The sequence below is a fragment of the Echiichthys vipera genome, assembly GCF_963691815.1.
Source record: "Echiichthys vipera genome assembly, chromosome: 5".
Taxonomy (NCBI): domain Eukaryota; kingdom Metazoa; phylum Chordata; class Actinopteri; order Perciformes; family Trachinidae; genus Echiichthys; species Echiichthys vipera.
This window is the reverse complement of record NC_139830.1, coordinates 31,542,022-31,565,038: the sequence shown is the minus strand read 5'-3', so window position 1 is coordinate 31,565,038 and position 23,017 is coordinate 31,542,022. Positions and strand designations below refer to the sequence as shown.

The 23,017-nt window shown below is 41.8% G+C and overlaps 1 protein-coding gene across 12 annotated transcripts in view; it reads left to right on the top strand.

The window, feature by feature from the left end:
• Positions 1–22,664, top strand: part of myo18ab (myosin XVIIIA b) — a 199,368-nt gene extending 176,704 nt beyond the window's left edge. For 7 of the 12 annotated variants that reach the window (XM_083914294.1, XM_083914292.1, XM_083914293.1 and 4 more), the window contains 8 exons: positions 57–140; positions 1,753–1,890; positions 4,251–4,436; positions 4,944–5,083; positions 6,807–6,851; positions 14,431–14,553; positions 15,949–17,436; positions 19,362–19,500. In XM_083914294.1, coding sequence (XP_083770420.1) covers positions 57–140; positions 1,753–1,890; positions 4,251–4,436; positions 4,944–5,083; positions 6,807–6,851; positions 14,431–14,553; positions 15,949–17,428 — 2,196 coding nt within the window. In that variant the 3' untranslated portion in view covers positions 17,429–17,436; positions 19,362–19,500. Of the gene's footprint in view, positions 1–56; positions 141–1,752; positions 1,891–4,250; positions 4,437–4,943; positions 5,084–6,806; positions 6,852–14,430; positions 14,554–15,948; positions 17,437–19,361 lie in introns of all 12 variants that reach the window. The other 5 variants (XM_083914286.1, XM_083914295.1, XM_083914287.1 and 2 more) reach the window with 3 other exon arrangements.
• The last annotated feature ends 353 nt before the right edge of the window (positions 22,665–23,017 follow it).

Sequence of the window (23,017 nt, the reverse complement as noted above, 5' to 3'; positions counted from 1 at the left end):
AATCTTTAACATCCACCTGCAGTGTCATGTTGCTCACTGACTTTGTTTCTTTTCAGTCGGCCCAGAACCTGGCTCAGATCAGTGACCTACAAGCCCAGCTGGAGGAGGCCCTCAAGGAGAAGCAGGAGATTCAGGAGAAGGTAGATGCTGACTTTCTGCTCTAATCTTAGCACTGATGAGAAGGACAACCAGCTCAAATCTGCAGTTGGTGTAAAAGCAAAGTGAAACGGGCAGAAAGAGATGTGACAGTGTGGAATGAGTTGGAGTTCAAACCTATGCACCTGTTTAAAAGAAGTATAGTTAGAAATTGTCAGCGTATGGCGACCCTATGACTTTTTCAGTCTCATAAAGCAGGCCCCTCCCCTCCTCTGACACACAGATTCTTCTAAAGTTTCCTCTGCTGCAGTGTCCAGTGAAGAATCCCATTTACAAACTTGTATAAGTGTGTGGCGCTGTCTCAGCCCATTTCCTTTGTCTCTGAACAAATACAACACTTGATGTAATTGAATTGTCATTCAAGCAAGATTGGCACAGGCAATATGTGACACAGATGGCCAACTCTGTTTCCCCACTCAGACAAGCAATAATGCTGAACATGCTGGTGCTGTCATCCTCGTAATGACTGCTGCTGCATGGATCTTTTTCTCCATCAGACACAGCTGTACCTGACAAATCAAACCAGCTAAAATGTAGAGATATCACCGCTATCCCCACTTCTTCATACAATGACACTATCTAGGACAGTGGGAGCCTGAAGGTTAAAAAGGCAAGCTTGTGACCGGGAGGTTGTCGGCTCAATTTATAACCAGCAGGATGAATCTGGGTAGGGAGAGTGAAAAAGCAGCCATTGAGCAAGGCCCTGGAACTGCTCAGTGGCAGTACTGTGCAGCTTTCAGGCGTGAATGTGATCGGGACGATCCTGAAAAGGTGAGACTTCCGTGACTAAATAAAGGTTAAAACATGTCACAACAGTCCTGCAACATCATCCATACCTCTCCATTATTTACTCATCTCTCAGGTTGCCTTGTCCTTTTGAAGTAGTATAAGTATAAGTCATAGAGTGTGGTCTTAACCTACTCTATTTGTAAAGTCTGCTGAGATAACTTTTGTTTTGATTTGGCACTGTAAAAAAAATTGAGTTGAATTGAATCAGATGTATTTACACTGGTTACAGAAAATGAGCGCAGATAGACCTTCAGTTAATGGTTGTTGCAGCTCAGGCGCCACATGCCTGTTTAATATGTGGCGTTTTTTGTTGTTGTGGTGTGTGAGGTTATTGGTTTTGGTGAGGAGTTTCAGGGTAGAGATCTGTTCACACCATCAACAGGCTGATGTCAGATTTGAGTCACTTCAAACATGAATGTGAACAGTGGAGGCAGAAATCGCATCTGGGGAAAAACTTGGAACTGAGCATGCTGCTCCATCTCTTGTTCCACCCTCCAGTCCAGTTTATGGTGTCTGCACCTCGAGCTGGTTTACCAAGGAGAAGATAAAATGGATGCTTGTTTTGGAGAGAAGTTGTGTGAGGATATCCGCCGTTACCACATTTATGACTCTCCTTGAAAGGAAACAAAGACAGACAAAAGTATGTCCAAGCCTTTAGTCAAAGAACTCCTTCTTTCAACTCAAAACATCAAAATGTAGTGATTGAACACCACATTGAATGTCTACTCTTTTAATTAAGGTTTCATTCTAGCCAATAGTGGCACTGACAAGTATACTAACGTAAATGTATGTATGTTTGTGTCTCAGATGACAGCACTCCAGAGCCAGCTGGAGTTCCAGGAGCAGTCCATGGTGGAGAAATCCCTCGTCAGTCGGCAGGAGGCCAAGATCCGCGAGCTAGAGACCAAGCTGGAGTTTGAAAAGACCCAGGTCAAACGCCTGGAGGTGAGAGCTAAGGTCTGGTGGAGGAGTGCTAGTGGTAGGCGGTTTGGTAGAGGAAGCTCCAGCATGCAGAAGAAGCTGAGAGGAGGTCGGTGGGAGGGTGAAATATGCTGCAGAGACAGAGAGGTTATAATAAAGTGATAATAGATGTGGCCACATGTACTCTGCCTCCATATCATTTCAGACCGCTGCCAGTTAGATATCACCATCCCTGTTTCACTTTGTCCTCTAGCTTTTTACTCTCGCTTGGCAATACCATTTGTTATTGTGTCGTTTTCAAATTATTTTCAGATTCTGCCTGAGACAAAAGGCACAAGTGAAGGATAAAGGTTACCATCTGCACGCTCCCAGGGAGAAATTGAAATCCTCTCTCGCCCACTGATAAAATGACCCTGCACTCAATTTTGCAGGTTCAGTTTAGTAATTACTAGCTGTGCAATGTGCTCACCGCCAGGCACACTCCCTCTGCTCCTTGCCCTCCAAAGTGGAAATAGAAATATTTATTTATTAAATGTGATTTTGACCCGTGGTGAAATGTGCAGAGTTGGGAGAATACACGGTTGGTTTTTAAAGGCTTCTCACCAACATTAAAACCTGCAGCGAGTGAATATTTCAGGGTGCCTTAGTACTCATCAAAGCTGGAGGTAGCAATCAATACAGATGTTAGGAGGCACAGTACAACACCCACTCAGTATGTGAAATATGGACAGGGCTGGTGGCTAAAGCAGGAGCTAACTCACTGATCAATCTGCAGCAGGCCTTGATGCACAGGCTGATACACACTCGCTGCACATTTAAAAGACTTATAGGATTCACCTGGTGAAAAACTGCTGAAGACTAACATATATGTGAGGAACGTCTGCTGCACCACTCCAATGCATTATTGATAGAAATGAGCTCATAAATTGTTAACATTGTTTTCTGACTGGGTTCTGTGGAGATGAAGTATTGGGCTTGTATCCATGCTTGCTTTGTTTATATTATTTCAAGGCCTTCTTGTAACATATTGACCCTTATCTGCTAGCTACAGTACTAACATTTGAACCAGGATGGTTTATGCACATATCGTAAGGCCATAATGATAAGGGTATTATTAAAGGTTGAATATGGAGAATGAGCAGAACACCGCCATCTAGTGTCTCAAGATCGTCGTCGCAACAACAAAAAATAATTGCAGCAGTCGGGTTGCCAGGTTGGTCGGACCCGGCCCAGTAGCCTACAGGAGACCAGAGTCTGTTTGAGCCTGTTTTTTTTTTTTTTTTTTTAGAGCGCTCCAACCACTGTGCCACCGGCCGCCCCTGTTTGAGCCTGTTTGAACCCATCCCTCCAGTAAACTGTTAGCCGTTAGCATTAGCCGTTCCAGATAAGATGAAAGTGATGTTAAGGATCAAGGAGAAACATAGCCATTTGGATTGGCAAACTCCATTTCACCCAGTGTCAGCCTACAGTAGCTGAACCCAACAACAGACAACCCTGGCAACCAGCAACGCCAAACGCTATTGGCTGCTACCATGGAAACAGAACGGGACAGAAAGTCATTGTCAAACCCGTCAATTTAAAAAAAAATGTTTTAATTCAGGCTAAATTCTTTTTTGTTTCATGGAAAAGCAATACTTTCATTCTGTACCCCTCAAAAGGCCCCATGGATGTTTTTTTTATTTTTTTTAATATATTTTTTAATAAAGATTCTACATATTCAACCTTTAATATTACATTATATTATTTTGGGATGGCTCTCTCAGTCGGACCACCACATTGGTCCAGAGGCAAAAAGTCCAGTTTGAGTAACAGATCCATGAGTTTGAAGGCTGATCAGAAGCCCACACATGCTATCACAGTAGCAATTCTTTATCTGTCCTTGCAACAATCTGAAGGCTAACGGTAGAAATAGAGCATTCATGTTACAAATGAATCTTACATTTACATGTGCCGATGCTTTTTTCCAAAGCGACATACACTTGTGGTGCAACCAAAGCCAGGGTAGATCAAGGAGAAGCCTTTGAGAGTAAGTGCCTCAGCACTCAGTTGTACATTAAACCTGGCACAAGTATCACAAAGCTTGCTTGTGCATGAAGTAACATATATCAGTGCCTCTAGACAGAGAGAAAGCACATATTAGTGGGGAAGTACTCCCAAAACTCAGCTAAACTACCACAACTTTGTGCTTGCACATATTGCCGGACCCTTGTCACGTATTGTATTGTTGACCCCCAGACTCCATTGACAGACTAACCTCACTCAAGTATAAGAGGGGCTGGCCTTTATTTATAGTATGTATATATATATATATATATATACTGTATATATATAGCATCATGTAGTATTATCAGTCTGACCATATTATTATCTTTATTGTTGCCCAGAGCCTTGTAGCTCGTCTTAAGGAGAACATGGAGAAGTTGACAGAGGAACGAGACCAGCGCAGCAGCGGCGAGATTCGAGAGAAGGAGCAGAACAAACGGTTGCAGAGACAGATCAGAGATATCAAAGAAGAGACGGGTGAACTGGCTAAAAAGGAAGCTGAGGCTAGCCGCAAAAAGCACGAGCTGGTAAGGATGTGACAGACAATAATGAGACCACTTGAGGCCTCCACACAACCTTTTTTTTTCTCTGGCAGAATTGCGCTTGCCGGGTGCTGTGGAGCACTTCATCCCAGCACTCTGAAGTACTGCCTGTGGGTTTTCTTTCCGTGATCACATTACTGTCAGCTAGTTAGCTACACAGCTAACAACAGGCTTACAACACGTATGGTGATAAATGCACAACACTCACCAGCAACATTCAGTGTCCGGTCGATCTGCTCCCACATATGGGTTTTCTGTCTTTGTTGGGAGAGTTTCCTGAACATGAGCACCTCTGATGACACCAGCACTTGTCTGAAAAGCTGCATACGCTCGCTCTCCTTGCTCACAAACAAGCAGTCTGTGGACACGGCCCTACCAACAATTATCAATGAGCGAGCAGTACAGTCATTGTAGGAGAACCTGCACTGCATCCATCAACAACAAACTGATCAACATTTGGTCCCACACTGCTGACTCGTGTCTCATTAACAGGAAATGGACATTGAGAGCTTAGAGGCTGCTAATCAGAGCCTGCAGGCAGACCTCAAACTGGCCTTCAAAAGGATCGGTGACCTCCAGGCCGCCATCGAGGACGAGATGGAGAGTGACGACAACGAAGACCTTATCAACAGGTACGAAAACAAATTCTTGAAGTTCCAGAAGGTGAAGGCAAGATGGGTATTAAGTGTTTCAAAGCTTCTTCCAGAGCTTTCAGCAGAATCCCCCTGTCTTCATCAGTCCCCATTGTCATGAAGACGCTTTCCCTCTCTGAACAAGTTTTAAACAGTAATATCACATCAGACAAAGTAACCTTGACTCAGGGTTCACCTCCTAGCATTTTCTTGAGCTTTCAGCCACATTTCGCCATTCTCCAGTGGATTGCTTTTGACACGACAAAATAATTCATTGCAATTCAAAGCATACCATTCTGTTCTAGCCAGACAAACAGGATTTTGCAGCCTATGACTTTATCTTTTGCATTATATGTAAAGTTGTCTCTCTACTGTGGCCCATCCGATGTAACCACTCATCAGTGTGAAATCTCATTCTCCCACGATAGTTTGCTGGGGGGAAATGTTTTCTTTCCCAAGAGTGAGATGAGCATATGGACATCAGTCTTATGTCTGGGTAGAACAGTCTGGCACATAGACTTCCTGGAGTCTTGTGTACAAAGGAACCAATAAAGGTCGTTCATTCGTGAGCATTAGAGGTGTTGGTAGGCTGTTTTATTCACACCCAGTATAAAGGCCTCTCCTCTCTGAGGCTCGACCGGCTGAGCCTCACTGATATTTCATATCAGATAGATATCTTTTGAAACCGGGTCCCAGAGTGGGAAGATTCGAAAATGACCCCTGTGGTGTCTGGATGGCAAAACCGCATACTTTCGGACCTCCATTGTTGTTGTTGTTAAATGTCCGTGCATGGTCTGTCCTTCTAATTTCTATGTCCGAACAGGCGCACATAAATGAAGTCAGAACCGCCGTAGGCATCGTGCTCGTACACGTGCGCGCACTCGTGCTCGTACATGTGCAAACACGCTCTACAAAAGCCCACCTCTCTCAGGCGGGCCGTGGACGGCCCGCTGGTCGCAGTTATGCGCGGAGCGGGTGCACTCACACTGGTCAAACGCACTAGGCTTTAGCTGAAAAAACGGTATTGGCCCGGTGCGGAAGGACAGTGTGAGTGCGCCCTCAGCTACAGAGTGATTGGTGAATCAGAGTCCAAAACAGCACTACCACTAGCACAAGAAACAGTGACGCATTTCTCTCTAGGATGGAGGAGGATTTGGGAAGTCTCCAGATTTGGAGAGAAACTCTCCAGTGTTTGGATTCTCCACAGCGTCTGTTGGTGTATTTCTGTGGCAGTTACAGCGCCACATCCAGGCCGGGCATGTGTACTACAGTGTTTTTAGTTTCCTGTGGACGCAGATATTTCTTGAGTCGAGGCCTTGTGGACGAGAATTTTATAAGAACGACGGGGAAAAAAAGGTTGTTTTTAATCGTGTGGACGTGTCCTTAGTGAGAGCTCTTTCCCTTCAGCAGCAGTAAACGGCTCTGTAACTCTTTGTTTACCGCTCTGTATGCAAGACACAAGATCAAGAAGAGTTGGTCTGCTAAGTCAATGCCCCAAAAACGCGATGCATATCGTACAGTCAATTCGGTAGAGGGAAAAAAAACAGGGTCATCACAGCATCTGTCATGACGCATATTTATCGAGGTATTTTTAAACAGTATTCACATTTCATGTATTATTTTTGACTAGATTCTTATTTCTTGTTTTTGTTTTCTGTTGTCTTTTGTTTTTCCTTGTTTTCTTTTCTTCTGTCCCTCCACCCTTCATCATCATCACGGCCAGTTTGCAAGACATGGTGACAAAGTATCAGAAAAGACAGAACAGAGCGTGAGGAACTTATGTTTTGTCTGTTTGTTTGTTTTTTGTTTGTTTTTTTGCACCACTGGAAATGATGCAGTATTCTACAGTCTTTAAACAGTTAGTGGAGACTTTGATAGCAGAGAGAGTTTTTCTGTGGGTTTAGTTTCGGTCCAGTTAGTCCATCACTTCTGGCTGTCACACTCTATAAAAGAGCTGATATTTGAAGGAAAAATCCCCCATGCCAGAAATATACATTTTGAAAGCACCTGCCATTCTTGTTCAGGGATTTTCCCTGATTCCTGTGATAATTTCCATCTATTTCAAGAAATCAGCTTTTGGTGTTAGGCCCTCAGAATCAAAGGGCGACAGCCCAGTCCCAGATCCCCACATGTTCAACAATTCAAACAGGAAAGAAGATGCAGAGATACAGTAAATCCAAGGGGGGATTTAGCTTCGATGTGTGAAGGCTCTGGGATAATGCATCATCAACAGTGTTAAGAGATTCCCTCATAACCCCAGTTATCTCCACTCTTCATTGCATGTCCTCACATGCTGAGATGCATGAATGCCACTGACAATATGTTACTTGGGCCCCAGCATGAAACAAGCCTCACTCAGATTTCCCTGTATGGTTAACCCCTATGGAAAGCTTTGTTTTGAAAGGCATGAGGGTCATGATCTGTCTGGTTATCCCCCTGGAAGACTAGATCTCCCTCACAGTTCTCCCCCCGGGGGTACATCCAGTTGTGTTTACTGACTCGCCTCGGTCCGAGGTTGTCATGTCGGACCCTGCTGTGTCGTGTTTGATCATCAGTCGCCTACAAATCAGTTCTCTCTTAATATTTTACCGGCCCACTTCAGGGCTCGATGGTGACTGCCCTCCTGACAGGAAAAAGGGAGTGTTCCTCATCAATCTTTGACTCGCACTTGCTTAATAATGTAGAACTCTCAAATGTCTTACAAAAAGCTGTCTTGCTCACCAAGTCACACACACACACACACACACACACACACACACACATACACACATACACATACACATACACACACACACACACATACACACACACTCACTCTAAGGGATTATTCATCAGAGCTGGGGAGTGCAGCCTTTGTGTTTTCATTTGTAATGAGCTGCTCTGGCAAATTTGAATACAGAAGCAAATCGTTCCTGGTGTTTGAATAAGACACAAGATGTATTTTTTTCTGTTAAATATAAATTACATAGTTTAAATATATTAATATTAATACAGGAATTTAATTTGTTTCAAGCTGCTCTAGAATATATATAATCCATAGTTTATACAATCCATAAAGACATATATCTAATGTCGCAGCATGTTTGGCTTAAAATATGAAATTAAACCAGGTTTTATTTGTTAAGGTCTTCTCCCTTCATTATGATTTTTTGATGTCTTTTGAGGACATAATGACAACAATTACACTTTATATTTGTTGGCTTTAAGACAGAACACGCAGGGTGTTTCAGCTTCTACGTTGACTCCTAAAAGGGCTTCAGCTTCAGCTACCCTCGTGAGCCCATCCTGATCTCTGAGCTCTGTTGTATTTCACTCTCAGATCAGTCTGGTAACGTGTGGCAGAGAAAATTTGGAGAAGTTTGCCAAACGAACGAACCAATCAGCGTTGGTTTTGAGGTGCATTTAAGTGAGGAAATGAGAAGAGACTGTTGAGTGTAAACAACATGGAGGCTTCCACGGATGAGATGAGCAGCTATGGATCAAGCCGCTCACTAACTCTTTGTTCTCTGGATCCTTCTGTTGAATATGGACCAGGCTCCTGAAATTGGGCCTTTGATCCGTAAATTCACGTTACACAAACGGAAAATATCCTTTACCCACATGTTTACTTTCTGAGCTTTGCCTCCACGCTGTTAGTACGTCATACGCTTCAGTGATCTGATTGGTTGATTTGACCCGTATGTTGGTGATAGATAGATGGTTTATCCAATCAGTGACCAATATTTTCGCACCTTCCCAAAAGATCTCCAAACCAGAGTTCCCAGATGTATCTGCAGAGCAAATGAGAATCAATCTATCTGGCAGAGTCAGGTTAGACTTCAGCATCACCAATGTAAATATTTTCTGGTTTCTTCTTTTGGAAAGAACAAGACATTTGAGAACAAAATCTTAGCCAATATTTTTCACTATTTCTGACCAGACAACTACTGGATTAATCGTGAACATGATTAATAGATAAACGGATAATAAAAATAACCCTTAGTTGCAGCCCCAGTCCCTCTTGCTTTTGCAAATTTGTGAGTTAATAGAGAGCTATTCTAGAGTAGCACCTGTATCAGAAAGCAGCTTCTGTAGCACAGTAAAGAGCTTCACATGCACCTCTATATGTCCGTATGAGTCACTTTAGATGCTTCAAGTTGTGGCTCTTATTCTTCAACACCACTGCTGACAAAATGCTGCCTGTCCTAAGCTTGTAAATGATCCTTCTTTTGTTTTGTTTCAATGTATTGTCACATACAACCGTATACAGCACAACAAAGGGAAATCCAATCTCTGCAAGTTCTGAGTCAACTCAGAGGCTTTGAGGTTAAAGAACATTGCTGATTTATTTCCACAGACCTTCTTTCTCACTCTTAAGCATCATAACATTTACAATTCAGCTACACAAAGGGATGGCTTTTGTGACTTCAGTTTGCTTTTAGTCTAGCTAATAGGGGAAGGTCTGAATACGTGCAGTTCATGTTGCATTGGAAGTTTCGCAGCACAGATGAACTTGGTTCTGTTTTCATGTGACACTGTGGATAAGAGGAGTTTTCCAAGCGTATGTTTTTTGATGGTCTTGGTCGATGCATGTGCCAGACTGTGCTCCAAAGCCACAGGGACTTCACTGGGCCGACACTTTCATATGTTGGAGGCATAAACACTGTTGTCTATAAGACCTGGGGACACAGAGAAGCAAGGCTGAGAAGAGCAGAGGAGGATCCATAGAAGCTAATGATGAATGTAATAGCATGTAACAGAGATGTACAACCTATGGAGGCAAAATGTCACACACAATTAATGTCTCCTCAGCACTGTTTGTTTGCTTCCCCCAGGCTTTCGGCAGGGCTTAACTAATGGTACGGTGGTCAAGGACATAAATTGTGGTTGACACAGTGTGAGCAGGCAATTACATATTGCCCACAAATGTGGTTTTAGCTTTAGACCTGAGCGGTCTTTCTCTATGTGCTGTGAATGTATTTTGAAATTGTACACAGATAAAGTCTTGGAGACTAACAATACTCGATATTAAACCTAAACACATACAGGACGCCTGGGATGCAACAGATAAAAAAACTCACGGATCAGATCCTTTTTTGGATCAGCAAAAAAAAGAAAGACAAGACAAATAAAAACAAGTTTGTCTTTCGTTCATTTATTTATCTGTATTATTTACAGAAGGATTAGGGTGTACCTATTGTAATGTATCACATTCCAACATGATCATAACAGTAAAATATTGAAAAACAAATATATATATATATATATATACAGTATATGCCTTCTGTGTCCTGTATGTGTTTAGGTTTAGGGCAGCTACTAAAACACTTCGCCTCAAGACATTTATTTAGTTTCTAGTTTCTATATGAACGTGCTGTTTCATATCATGTGTCGTTATTCTCCAAGACTTTATCTGTTTACATTTCACCATATATTCACAGCACATAGAGAAAGACCGCTCAGGTCTAAAGCTTAAACCACATTTGTGGAAAATATGTAATTGCCTGCTCACACTGTGTCAACCACAATTTATGGCCTTGCCCTCGTACCATTAGTATATATATAATTATATATTTATATATATGAGGCATAACCCTTTCAAGGAGAAAGAGTTGCAGTAACACAATCTTCACAGTCACATTGTTTAGAACTGCTGTACAGTTACTACAATTACAAGGTGAAAAACCTGCACTTAATTTACACATTTTAATCCCCCTTGTTGCCGGTGAAAGGTTAAACGACTAATTTAAGAGGGCTGTAGGAAAGAGTTGACTCACCAAAACTTGACCAACAGACAAATCCCTGCAAAGCTTAAAGTGCAAAAAGGGTGCTATAAGGAAACAAGTCTGCTGCTTGACGTTAGTGTCCTCTCCCCTCATTGAGGGATGTTTATCCTGTCTTTTCTGATGAGTCCACAGTGCCAAAGACAAAGACACTTGGCTGCTCTGTCATCATAACAGTAGGCAGCAGCAAATCCCCAGATTGTCTAATAGTAGAGGCATGTTTTGCAAAGCTAATTACAGCTTAAGAGTTCGTCGCCCCCGTCTTACCTCCCTCCCTCCACATCGTTGGCATGAATGCTGTCCTAGCATTACCATCCAAGGTTATTGTATTCCATAAAAGCTAGCACACTATGCATTTGGTTCTCACTGGGCAAGCCATTATTTGAAACCTCCTCTTTGAAATCCAGGGAGCTTTTGTCTCTGTCTGCTAATGATTTTGATTATAGGTGGCACTGGGCCTTTCTGAGCTCTGTGTGCTGGAGAAAATCATGTTTTTCTCTCTCTTCCTTGACAAGATGGGAGGCTTTCTGAAACAGATGCGGAGATGTTGAGCCACCCCTCCTGATGTCTCTGTAGGACTATTAAGCTGTAACAACTTAATTTCACAGCGCCACACAAGCACTGGGCTTTGACGGCACTTAATGAGTGTTGCGCTCTTTTCATCTGTGTCAAATTTTATGACAAGCCCTCTATTTTACTCCATGGCTTGCAGTGGTTTGGGAATGTGTAATGATAATTGAGAGGAAAAACAGTGCAGTGCCCAGCTGTGTACCAAATCATCCTGTCAAGAACTAAAATTATGAGTGTATGCATAGGACTGTGTGTGATGAAAATAACTACCAGATGAAAGGGAAATTCTGACGTCTTCTGCCACTCTGCAGTTCAAAGAAATGTATTTTTTTTCCAACATGGATGTTGTTTTTATAGTTAATGGCATCTTTCATCATTGGTTTTATATTTGAAAACTAATAGAAGTGAACATTTTCTCACTCATTTAAATTGTTTCATTGTGGTGGTTTAGGTCTAATCTTTCTCGATTCAAAGTGACCCAATAAGTGATTTCTCTTGCTGCCCTTAGACACACGCAGACATACAAAGCATTCACAAGTCAGTTTACTATTTGCTAGACACATAAGACACACAGCTGTGCAATGTCCAGTGCAAACCAGGTGCACGGTCTCTGAGTTCATTGTTTGCTCTGCTGAAGTAACAACAATTAATGATCTCCAATAACAATCCCAATACTATGGCCTACGTTTCTCTTATACCAATGCATTTCAGCAACCAAGCAATCATCAGAGCACCGCTATAGTAGTATCCTCAAACCAACAGATCGCACCATTGCTCCAAATCCCATTCTGAAATCATTTCTGAAATAACGTAGGAAATGTAGGCAGTTCAGTTTAAAGACCTAATTATAATGGTCTGTGAACCCGAACATACTCTGGATTAGGGCTGCCACTTCCTATCTATTAAACTATGGGCTATTTTATCGATTAATGGGTTCACTCAAATGATTCATTATCCTCGAAAAAATCTAATTGGATTAAAATGGAAAATTGTAGGTTCAAACTGGGAACAACAACGTGATAAAAAAAAGAAATAAAATAACAAAAAGATGGCTTATTATTTCATTTTGGTGAACCAAACCTAATCGATCCTACCACCACACCAAACTCTCTTCTCCAAGTTTAAACAAATCATCCAAGCACTTATTAGAACATGAATGTATTATCTTAAAGGTTGAATATGTAGAATCTTTGTTAAAAGCTATATTTAAAAGGGGGTACAGATTAAAAGTATTGCTTTTTCATAAAAAAATATATTTAGTCTGAATTAATGTTTAAGAGATTTTTAGTTGAGAGTTTACATTCTCTGCCCGATGCTGGGTCAGGCCTATATTTCCCACCACTATCCTCCAGCCGGTCCTTTGATCAAGCGCTTGTGTTTTTTTTTTTTTTTTTTTTTAAATAATTGCTTTATTGGCCTGATCTGAGAAAAAAAGCTATGCCATAAACATAAATATTATAGCCCTATTGAGCAGAGTAGGCCTAAGTAACAAATGTGAGTTGCACAAAGTAAAAAAAATAAAGACGGCATTTGTTGCAGCACAGTGTCTCCTCCACTCGCCAGCATCACGACGGGCCTGCTGCTGTGCAGCTAAAGTGCAACATGGAGCTTGGAGATGTAAAGGATGAAATAAAAATAGCAGTATTAACTTTGATCCGGTCTGGAGGAATGGAAGCGTTTCAAACAAGTTGTGGGCAGTGACAACGTATGTGTCGGCTTTTCCAGTACATTAGTGCGGCTCACGTTCATTCAGATCCTTTTGTGATCAATTCCATTCTGAATAATTCCATTCTGTAGTTCAAACAACTCCCAATTTTATTTTAGAACGTAAGATATAACAGCTCATTTATTTAAAATATTGTCAGGCTGAAATGGGGCTCTGGCTCATAATTACTGTTAATGTGTCGGGCCGGGCTCGGGCTCAGGCTCGCTTGTACCAGCCAATAGCGTTGGGCTTCGCCTGTTGCCAGGGTTGTCTGTTGTTGCTACAGAAACAAGGAATCATTTTGAGTTGAGAGCTAGCTAATCCATTACACACCACTCAAAGAAAGACTTCCAGTTGAAGACTCAACGTTAAATACTGTTATAAAATTAATTGATTAGTCCAAATTAGTGGTTACCCTGTATGACTCATCACTTGACACGATCGGAAACGAACCTAGCAACCCGACTGCTGGAATTATTTTTTGCTGTTGCGACGACGATCTTGAGACACTAGATGTTCTGCTCATTCTCCATATTCAACCTTTGACCACAACTAATATTGACTTTCCACTTCTCTTTCAGAAAAGTCATTTATATTACAACGTACAACTGTGGACTAAAGCAGTCAGCTCGCATGATTGGATCTGTGTGCAGTGTAAAAGTGTGTGTAGCAGAGTTGCTTCTTTCCCAGGTCTTAGTAATCTTTTTGCTGTGTATAATCTGATCATACTTAACAGGAGTGATGGCTAAGACAGTGAAAGTAAAAGCCAGTTTTAACAAAAACCGAAAGTTTCTATAATTCAAGCTCTATGGCTGGGTTTGGTTCCTATCATGGTGCTAGAGTACTGTGGCTGTGAAGCACCCTTGGAAGAGTAAAGACACAATCTTTGTTGGATCCCTGAGTGCCAGCTAACCACAGGACCATGGTAACACTCTAACAGTGACAGCAGTAGGAAGTGTGTGTGGTGTTTACCTCTTTACAACCTCTCGTGGGCATGTTTGTGTTTACTGGGGATCTTTGAGCATGTGCTGTCTTTAATCCAGAAAAAATGTCACAACCCGTCTGTGCTTCCACACTCACACCTACAGCCTGTTCTTCGTTCTCTGGCTCCACAGCTACAGAGAAATACAGCAGCAGTTATTTCAGTGTTGACTCTCCTTTCACACTAACAGTTCTTTCACCTTATTCTCTCCTCTCTCCTGAATGGCTATATGTGACTTATCTTTCTTTTTCTATACTTAACCTTTTTTGCCATCTTGTCTGCCCTTTGCTTCCTCTGACTTGTTTTCTTGCCTCTGACCCCTCACCAGTCCGGGGGATTCAGACACAGACTCTGAGGTGGAGGATCGTGTGGACGGGGTTAAGTCCTGGTTGTCTAAAAGCAAAGGTTCAGCCAAGAACCTCTCAGATGACGGCAGTCTCAAGAGCTCCAGGTCAGTACAAAGGCAGCTGCTATTACAATATTACAGCAGCAGTTAGTGCACACATCTGCTGACTGCTTCTGGACTTTGTCTGGAAGAAATGGCTTACATGATCTGACCCAGAGGAAATAAAGCAATCAGAGCAGAGTACTTGGCTGAAATAAGTAGGGTGCTATCACTTAAATGTATTTTCAAACTTCTTTGGCTTTATTGTCGCCTGCTCTGTTAAGGGGCCTTTTTTTCTGTAAACAAACCACCTCCAGGCTAGATTTATCGACATACCCAATGGCCAGCTGGCATAGTCTACCTGAGCCACTTGCTGAGATTAATGAATGTGTCTGCCAGCTGACAGCTTCGATTGCCCCAGATTTGTCTCCTTACCAGATGATTTAACTTCCCTCCCTCAACTGAGCCACTCCCAACTTTGAAAACTTAGCAGCCTGTCTACACAGACAAACATGAACTGATTCACCAAGATGGCCTGCACTGCCACTTGGAGGAGCAGCTTTCAAGTTCAAGTGACTTTAATTTGCATTTGCAAAGGTACCTGGGAACAAGTACATTGGAGTTATTGCCCAGTTCTCAGTTATTCAACAAAGAATAGACAAACAGAGAGGGTAAACGGGTCAATCAAGTTGAACATGCTGTTTAAACTCTTTGGGAAAAGATTATTACTGAAGTTTCTGAGATTGATTGTTTGAGATCAGAATTAAACCTACAGATTCAACATTATGCTCATTAGAAAAATATTGAGGTTGTACTCCTGAGCAAACCCTGTCATTTTTCTGTGGAATAGCTGCCGTTACGAAGTTTCTTTTCTTCAGTTTTTTTCACGTGCTATGATCGAGGGGATTTAGGTTTCAACAAAAGCTCCAACAGTCAGTTACTTAATATTAAAGAGTTTAAACATTGCCTTTAAATTCTCAATCAATTTTGATGCTCAAGGTTTTCCACATTTATTGCATATGTATCTTTTTTTTAGCTGAATGCCTACATAAATCTTTAATGCCACAATGGCCACCACATTTCAGTTGCTTTAAATTGAGTTTGTAGGGGATTAAAGTCATGATTTTTCTTATTCTTATCATTACTGTGGCCTTTATCTGTCCTTGGTTGGCAATAAAATGATATTGGTGTCTTAACATTTGAATGCAGAAAAAAAACGGGTCAAGGTTAGTCCCTTGTCAGTTGTCTCCAGTTCCTCCCTCCTTTATCTTTCTTTTTTCATTGCTGTACTCTCATTTTGCTACATTACATGACATTTCTGTTTTCATTTGTCAAGTTTTATTCAATTGTTCCTTATTCTCTTCCTTCACTCACTTCCACTTGACCCAATATCTCATCTTTGTCATTTTCTCTCCCACTGTCTTCATCCCTTTTGTTCTTTCCGCTGTTACTTCTTTCTAGATTTGCTGTAAATGTAGACGCAAAGGAAGGGAAAGAGTGGAAAGAGGGTAAGGAACGGAAAGAGGTAAATAAAGAGGGCAAAGAGGTAGAGCCAAGCAGGCCAATGTCAGTGATGAGCTCCCTCAGCTACAGAAAACGCTCCAACCTTGATTCCATGGGAGGCAAAGGGGATGCCCTCTTCAGTGCCCTCAGAGAGAATGCAGAGTCCGAAGATGCTCTATCCCATCACAGAGCTAAAGCCAAGAACTCAGATCTTCAGCATGACACATACTCCGCCAGCCCCAGGAGGAAGTCTCAGGCAGGGGATGACAAGAATGACAGAGAATCAGTCATCTCCCAGGCCTATTCAGAGGCCAACAGCCGAGCCAGGAAAGGCATGGACAGCCGCTGGGATGACTTTGACAAAGAATCAACCATTTCATACACTGCACCAAGTCGGGCCAGCACACGTCTTGGGTTAAGCCCAGAGAACGATGCCAAGTCTACCATCAGCTTAGGTCTGTCTAGTCTACGCCAACGAAGCACCACACGCTTAGACGGGCAGTCACTGTATGGCAGCAGTCCCAGTAGCCCCTGCTTTAGCAGGCGGTCTGGGGGTCGCAGTCCTGGAAGTGTTAGCCGGGCTGATTCCCATATGTCGCTGGCACGCAGCTGCCGCCTGAGTGAGTTTGACATTGACATTGATGATAGTCGGAGTGTTGCCTTCACCGAGAGGTCGGCGTACAGTCCTCATTCATCCACTGGCCGCAGTGTCTCTATGCCGCCACCACAAGCCAGATCAACTACTGATAATGACCCGATTGATAATTTGGATATCAAACCAGTCAGTCATCGCAATTACCTCGACCCTGACCTGGAGAAAGCCATCAATGAGGTGCTGAGTTTCAAGCCTATCAAATTCAAGCGCAGTAGTTTGGAAGTCTCCGAGGGTGAAGAAGAAAAATCCAAGGACGATAAAGACGACAGCAAAAGTATACGGAATGGAGAAGGTAACCGCCCTACCGGCTGTCTTAGACGCTCTGCATCCGCAGTGGACTGCATGAGAGCGTCCCGCAGCAGCAGCAGCTGCAGCAGCAGTCGCCATCATAGCAAGAGCAAAGGCAAGAGCAAGAAAAAGAAGAGAACCCACAGCTCAGAGTCTGACAGCTCAGGAGACAACCATCGTCACAGGAGCAGCTCCAAGAGGAGGTCCAAGAAGTCCAAGAAAAAGTCCAAGAAGAGGGATCAATCTTCATCTTCGTCCTCGTCATCTTCCTCTTCAGATTCTGATTCGGACTCTGGGTCAGAATCAAGCTCAGGTGCTTCCACCATTTCCTACCGAAGCTCCAGCAGTGTGAAGAGGGCCCCGGTTCGAAAGGTGTCCAGCCCAGAAGGGGAAGAAGCTAGGCCACCGAGTGGCAACAAAAAGGATGATAAGAAGAGGAAGAAGAAGGTGGACAGCCTGATGATGAAGTACCTGTACCGGGCTGACAGTGACTGAGGCAGGCAGTAGGTGGTCGCCTGAGACAGACTTACCGAAGGGTGTTTTTTTAAGCATGATGTGACCTAACAAATCTAGACTGGCTTGCCTCTTATCAATCAGTGCGTTAACTGTTACCCATTCAGTCTGACTGGGATTAGACTTTCACACTTTAGAATTCTAATTTTCAGGTTGCATTTTCTGATGTGTCTTATGCATGCTAACAATTTTTACTGCCTCTGTGGCTGTCTTTTCATAGCTTTAGTAAAGCTTTCAACCATGACTCTTTGGGAACTGGAGGTTGTGAGTTTTTTCACGTCAGAAAGTGTAGTTGGTGAGAAGCTGCAGTATGAATGTTAACTCGGCTTTTAATCAATCCCTAGGTGTCACTTTGATTTATAGCCCCAAAAAGGTAAACATAACAGGAGTCCAGTAATTAATTTCTCCTTCCAGCCATATTAGATCCCGTGCATTGGTTTACACCAATTAGCTAATTCATTTGAGATGCACTGTTAACAGTAAACAACCCTCAGTTTGCAATACTTAAGCCATTTGAATATTAGATAATGCTCTATATAGACTTGTAATGGGATTCTTTTTTTTTTTTTTTTACTTTAAGGATAAAGTCACATCCGTCTCAATGCTTTCTATTCAGTGTTTGGATAGTATCAATTTCATCAAACAGTAACCATAGTAACACAAAACTTATTTGCATGCTAGAGTTGCACCACATTGCATGAGTTTTTGTACCCATTAGATGCAATAGCAAAGGCAAACCTGACAACATGGCCTAAGTTAGGATGATTGTGGGAACTCAACATGCTGTAACACAAGAACACAAAGCAGATGGACAAAACACACGCAAATGAAGATGACCTCATCACCACTTTGACAACATATCTGTAAATATAGCAAACACAAGTAAATTAAGGAACATTCACAATCCGACAATTATCAGCAAACACTGAAACGATTCATGAGCCTCAAACTTGTGATGGCATCAGTTATAAAGTGTGCAGCTGTACTGTAGTTTCTTTATTATGCAACCAATCAGGTTTAAGAGGAAAACCTTCAACACTGCAATTAAATTACATTTGAAAGCAAAACTATGGAATCTGCAATCAAAAAAAGTTGTATTGCAAATAAAATATATTTGTGATGAAATATGCATTAGAACTAGACCAAAAGTTTTGCTTTTGAGCTGAATTTCGTGGGTGGGACTTACGCTGAAAGATGTGAGGCACCTCTCTATTGGCCAGCCTAGATCTGACGCACAGCTCTGCAACCTCGGAAGCAAAACTTTGGAATTTACAAACACATTTTTGTAATTGCAGTGCTGATAGTTTTGCTCTCAAATCGTTTTTTTTCTTGCATTGTGGAAGATTTTGATCTCAAGCTTTAACTCTAAGTTAGTAAAAGGATGATGCTACGCGTACTAGTATATCCAATAATATCTTACAATAATTAGGACTAGCTTATTTTGAACTTCATTGACAAGTGTTTGAAGTCAGAAAATTGCGTGTTTGGGCCTTTAGTTTCTCCTGGAAACGTGCAGCGTTTCAGTATTTGCTGTGTTTAATATATTTGTGGTATGTTTTTTATTAGCTCTGTTCCAAGACTATTATGGATCACAGTCTTCAATGGCCATCTCACAGTACTGTTAGGGCTTTTTAAAGCTTCATGCTCAGAAGCCCATGCTGTGCTGCTATTGGGGGCTGAAAGATATACTGCAGCAGTTACTACTAATACAGTTTATTTTTACATACAATATTTTTCCTCCAACCGCCATTGCCACATTTGTTTATCAATGCAATTTATAGGTTGTCAAAGTGATGTTGATTTCTATATTTGCTCATTTTTTCTCTGCAGTGGATTGAGCTCTCTTAGATACTGTACTGTTCCCCTCACTTTTTTGATAATAACATCAGCTTCTGCTTGTTCTTTCCTGCTCCAGCCCCACTGGCCGAAGACACTACTACTGCGATAGATCTGATGAAGAGGAGGAGGAAGAAGAAAAAGAAGAAGGCGGGGCGACCCAGGGCTCTTACTACTCTCGAAACAGATATAGCAGCCATTTGAAGGATGGCGAGGACAGGCCTTATGAGACCACGTCGTAGTCCACGCTGTCAGCATCCGCTCTCTGAAATGCCACTCGTTACACTGTTGCAGCTTGTCTTGCATGTAAAGTTGACCACGATTGCGGTCAGTTGGACACAACCACACAGTTAAGAACTCACAACCCTGCAGGGAAACTTGTTCCCAACACAGTCAGAGCTTCCTATGGCAGATCCTCACAGGATTTGGTAACAGCTTGACAAACAACATGGTGTTTTTGACTCGGCACTTATCAGTCTAACCTCACTACACACACAGCAGCTATGTTATTAATGGCTCCACTGGTTGCATGCAAGCAGCAGTAGCTTGGCCTGAGCAGCTCTTCTGTATGGTTTTAACTGAGCCAAAGAACTTGAGGTTGCGATGATATTAGATTCTTTCTTCTCTCTCTTTGTCTCTGTCACTCTTCCTCTCTTATTTACATATAGTACACTACAATAATATGTATTACCATAGTACAATGTATTGCCAAAAAGCCTTTGTTTAATTATGTGTGCACACTGTTTTACTTATTGCCAATTGATGCAGAGTCCTGAGAAAAGTCCCAGCCCTTTTTTTCTTCTCGTTCTTCTTTCCATTTCGGTGCTTTTGATTTAAGTGGGCTCAACTACAGCTCCCTTCTCTGCAACTGTGGCATTTCATGAACCGCTGCACCGCACACTAAGGATACTCATCATCACCTGCTCACTTTTTGTTTGCCGGAAAGTTTTTCTGCCTTTTGCTGGCAAATGCCCTCTTCTTCCAGGGGAGGAGGATCGCGTCACTAACTGCTCTGTCTTAAAAGCAAAGCATTTTTCTCCATTTGAACCTTTTGTTTTTGATGTTTGATAGACTTGTTTAGTAGTGGACCGCCGTCAAGCAGATTCATTTCCATGAGGTTTGAGCTTACCTCTGCAAAATGCCTTATTTTTAATTTGACTTGATTTGAAGAAGTACTTGCCAGAATGCTTTAGTGATGATTTGTCTTTGTCTTGTGCTTGTCATTCACATGTGGTCTATGTTTTTAGTTTGATGTGCTTTCCTTTAACAAAGGGAATGTATGTGACGTTGGGTTTGTACGGTATCCTCAACCAGCATGTCCAAGGAAAAAACTGGTGTTATTCTATATTTTTCTTATTGTCAACAAATCACATGGAAGGATCAAAACCAACAGTGTGTTTAATGTTGTATGTCTAACAAAATATTCTGAGCTCAACGGCTCATTTAACAATTTTTCAACCTGATCTCTTGGTCTTCTTCAGCAAATAGGACTGACGCACGTGTCATCACAATTCTTAGCCCTAAAATCAGTTTGTTACTCCTGAAGACGTGAATCTTTAAATATGGCTTCCAAAGATATATATTTCCCTCTATCCCCGAATGATAAGCCGGTGTAGCTAAAACATACTCCACAACGCTGTGAAGATGGATCTGTTAATGTGAAGCCATTTCCACATATGAACCCCGGACATTGTGAGGAGAATCACACATGCAGCACACAGCAGGAGACTGTCCATGTCAGATGTCTTCTCATTTACTGGAAATACTTGGTCGTGGATGCTGAATGATTTGGCGAGGGTGGGGCACGTGAGCGTGCAGGAGGGAGGACATGACGCGGATTGCACCACGCCAATGGAGGCTGCTCTTAATTTGTTCATAATCAACAGTCTCACCGTTTTTTGAATTTGTCTGATTTTGGTGTTGGTCCTTACTGACAGGAGTTAAGAGACTTGGAGATGCAAGAGTCTTTGTTCTAGGGAGCTTGGAGGATAAAGAGCGTTTGATTTGCGTTCGTACAGCTCCACTGGGTAATGTCTATATAATTTCAGGTTTGCATGTGTAAAAGAGGGTTGGGACTATCTGGCTGTTAAGTCTGACGCAACACCTTTTTCAAAATACGATTTCTGAGTCCGTTGAAACAAAACTGACACAGCGGCCGAACATGTGAACGATGAGGATCACCACCAATGTCAGTTAGACATCTTTTTCACCCATAAGAAAGAGGTAAAATGACAATTACATTGTTTTAAAAAAAAAATCAGATCTGTTCAAACAACGGGGAACATGGCAATGCGGCGTTGTAGAAATACGAGGCTTCGACCGGCTTGGACCCGGAAATCATATTTTGAAAGTGTGTCACGTCTTAGCAGCCAGGTAGCAGCTTTTCTACTGTAGGGACTTTCCTCGGGGACTACGACCTGTTCAGGGTTCCCAGTCTTTTTAAGAATTCACATTTTGAAAGGGCGTTACGTCACATCTTAACAGCCAGGTAGATAGGGCAACAGGGAATGCAGAAGGCCAGAGTGACAGTGCTGTGATCTTTTTGCGTATATATATATAAACTGATTATAACAGATTAAAATTCCTTATTTTCCCCATCTCCCACAAATTTTGAATAAAAAGTGATCTGTAATCAGCCAGTATGGCAACACAAAGTTCAATGTGAACCGTGGAAGCAGATCTGCTGAGTGCAGGGATTCCATTGAAATGAATTGATCTTTTCATGGATTTACGTCATGAAAATAAAAGAAACATGTCGAATATCACCAGCCTTCTCCTTTAAAGCCTCATTGTGTACTTTAACTGTAACATCATTAACTGGACACACTACAGCCTGTATAACCAATACTGTGAAATAATGTTCAGTCTCTGTATTTGACAGGTTTTCATTTTAAAATCAATGATGCCTCAAAACAGCAAGAGAATAGGAATCTGCAGTTTCCTGGTTACTTAAGTGTTACATCACACCCCTTTGGTCATCGGTCGGGTATTTAATGAGCAGCATTAAGATCCTTTTTTAGGAAGCAATTCAAAGTCCAGAAGAGCTTGATGTGGCATTTGGGGCTTGAAAAAATAGTGGGAGAAGTTGGGTGTTGTTTTACTATACATGCTTTTTGTAGACTCGTGTTCATTTTTATTCTCTATGCAGTCAACACAAGTGTGGAAATGTGTTTTTTGACCTTATTGACCTGATTGTCTGGCTTCAACAGAAAAAAAAACCCAAGAGCAGGCATTATATTGCTGACTGCACACCGTATTTATATATAAATATGTGTATGATTGATGCTAGCTTTGAAAATAGTTCATGTTTATTTTCATTATTGAACAAATTGACCACTTGTTATAAATTTTGCATTACAGTTTAATATATTGTAAATAAATGATGGTGATTGTTTTAGAATGCATTGGAGACTGGATTTGTCTGAGCTAAAGTGTTTTGCTGCTGTGTGTCTTCAGGACATCTCTCTCTATTTACAGTTCAATATGGACTTTTAATGTGTGTTTGTTCTAAGATTTCCAGAGGACATGCAGATAAAACACAAAGGGAAATGTCAACATCATGCGTTGACCCTGTGAATGCCTTAAAGGGACACAAAACTCACTGATTTATTCATTCTCGAATGTTGAGCTATAAGAACTAATATCTCTGTAGATATCGACACATTTAGCGGGCGGCAGCACAATTTCTTTTGGCCGAGTTTACATGATAATGAAGATGATCCAAAGAGTCAGAGT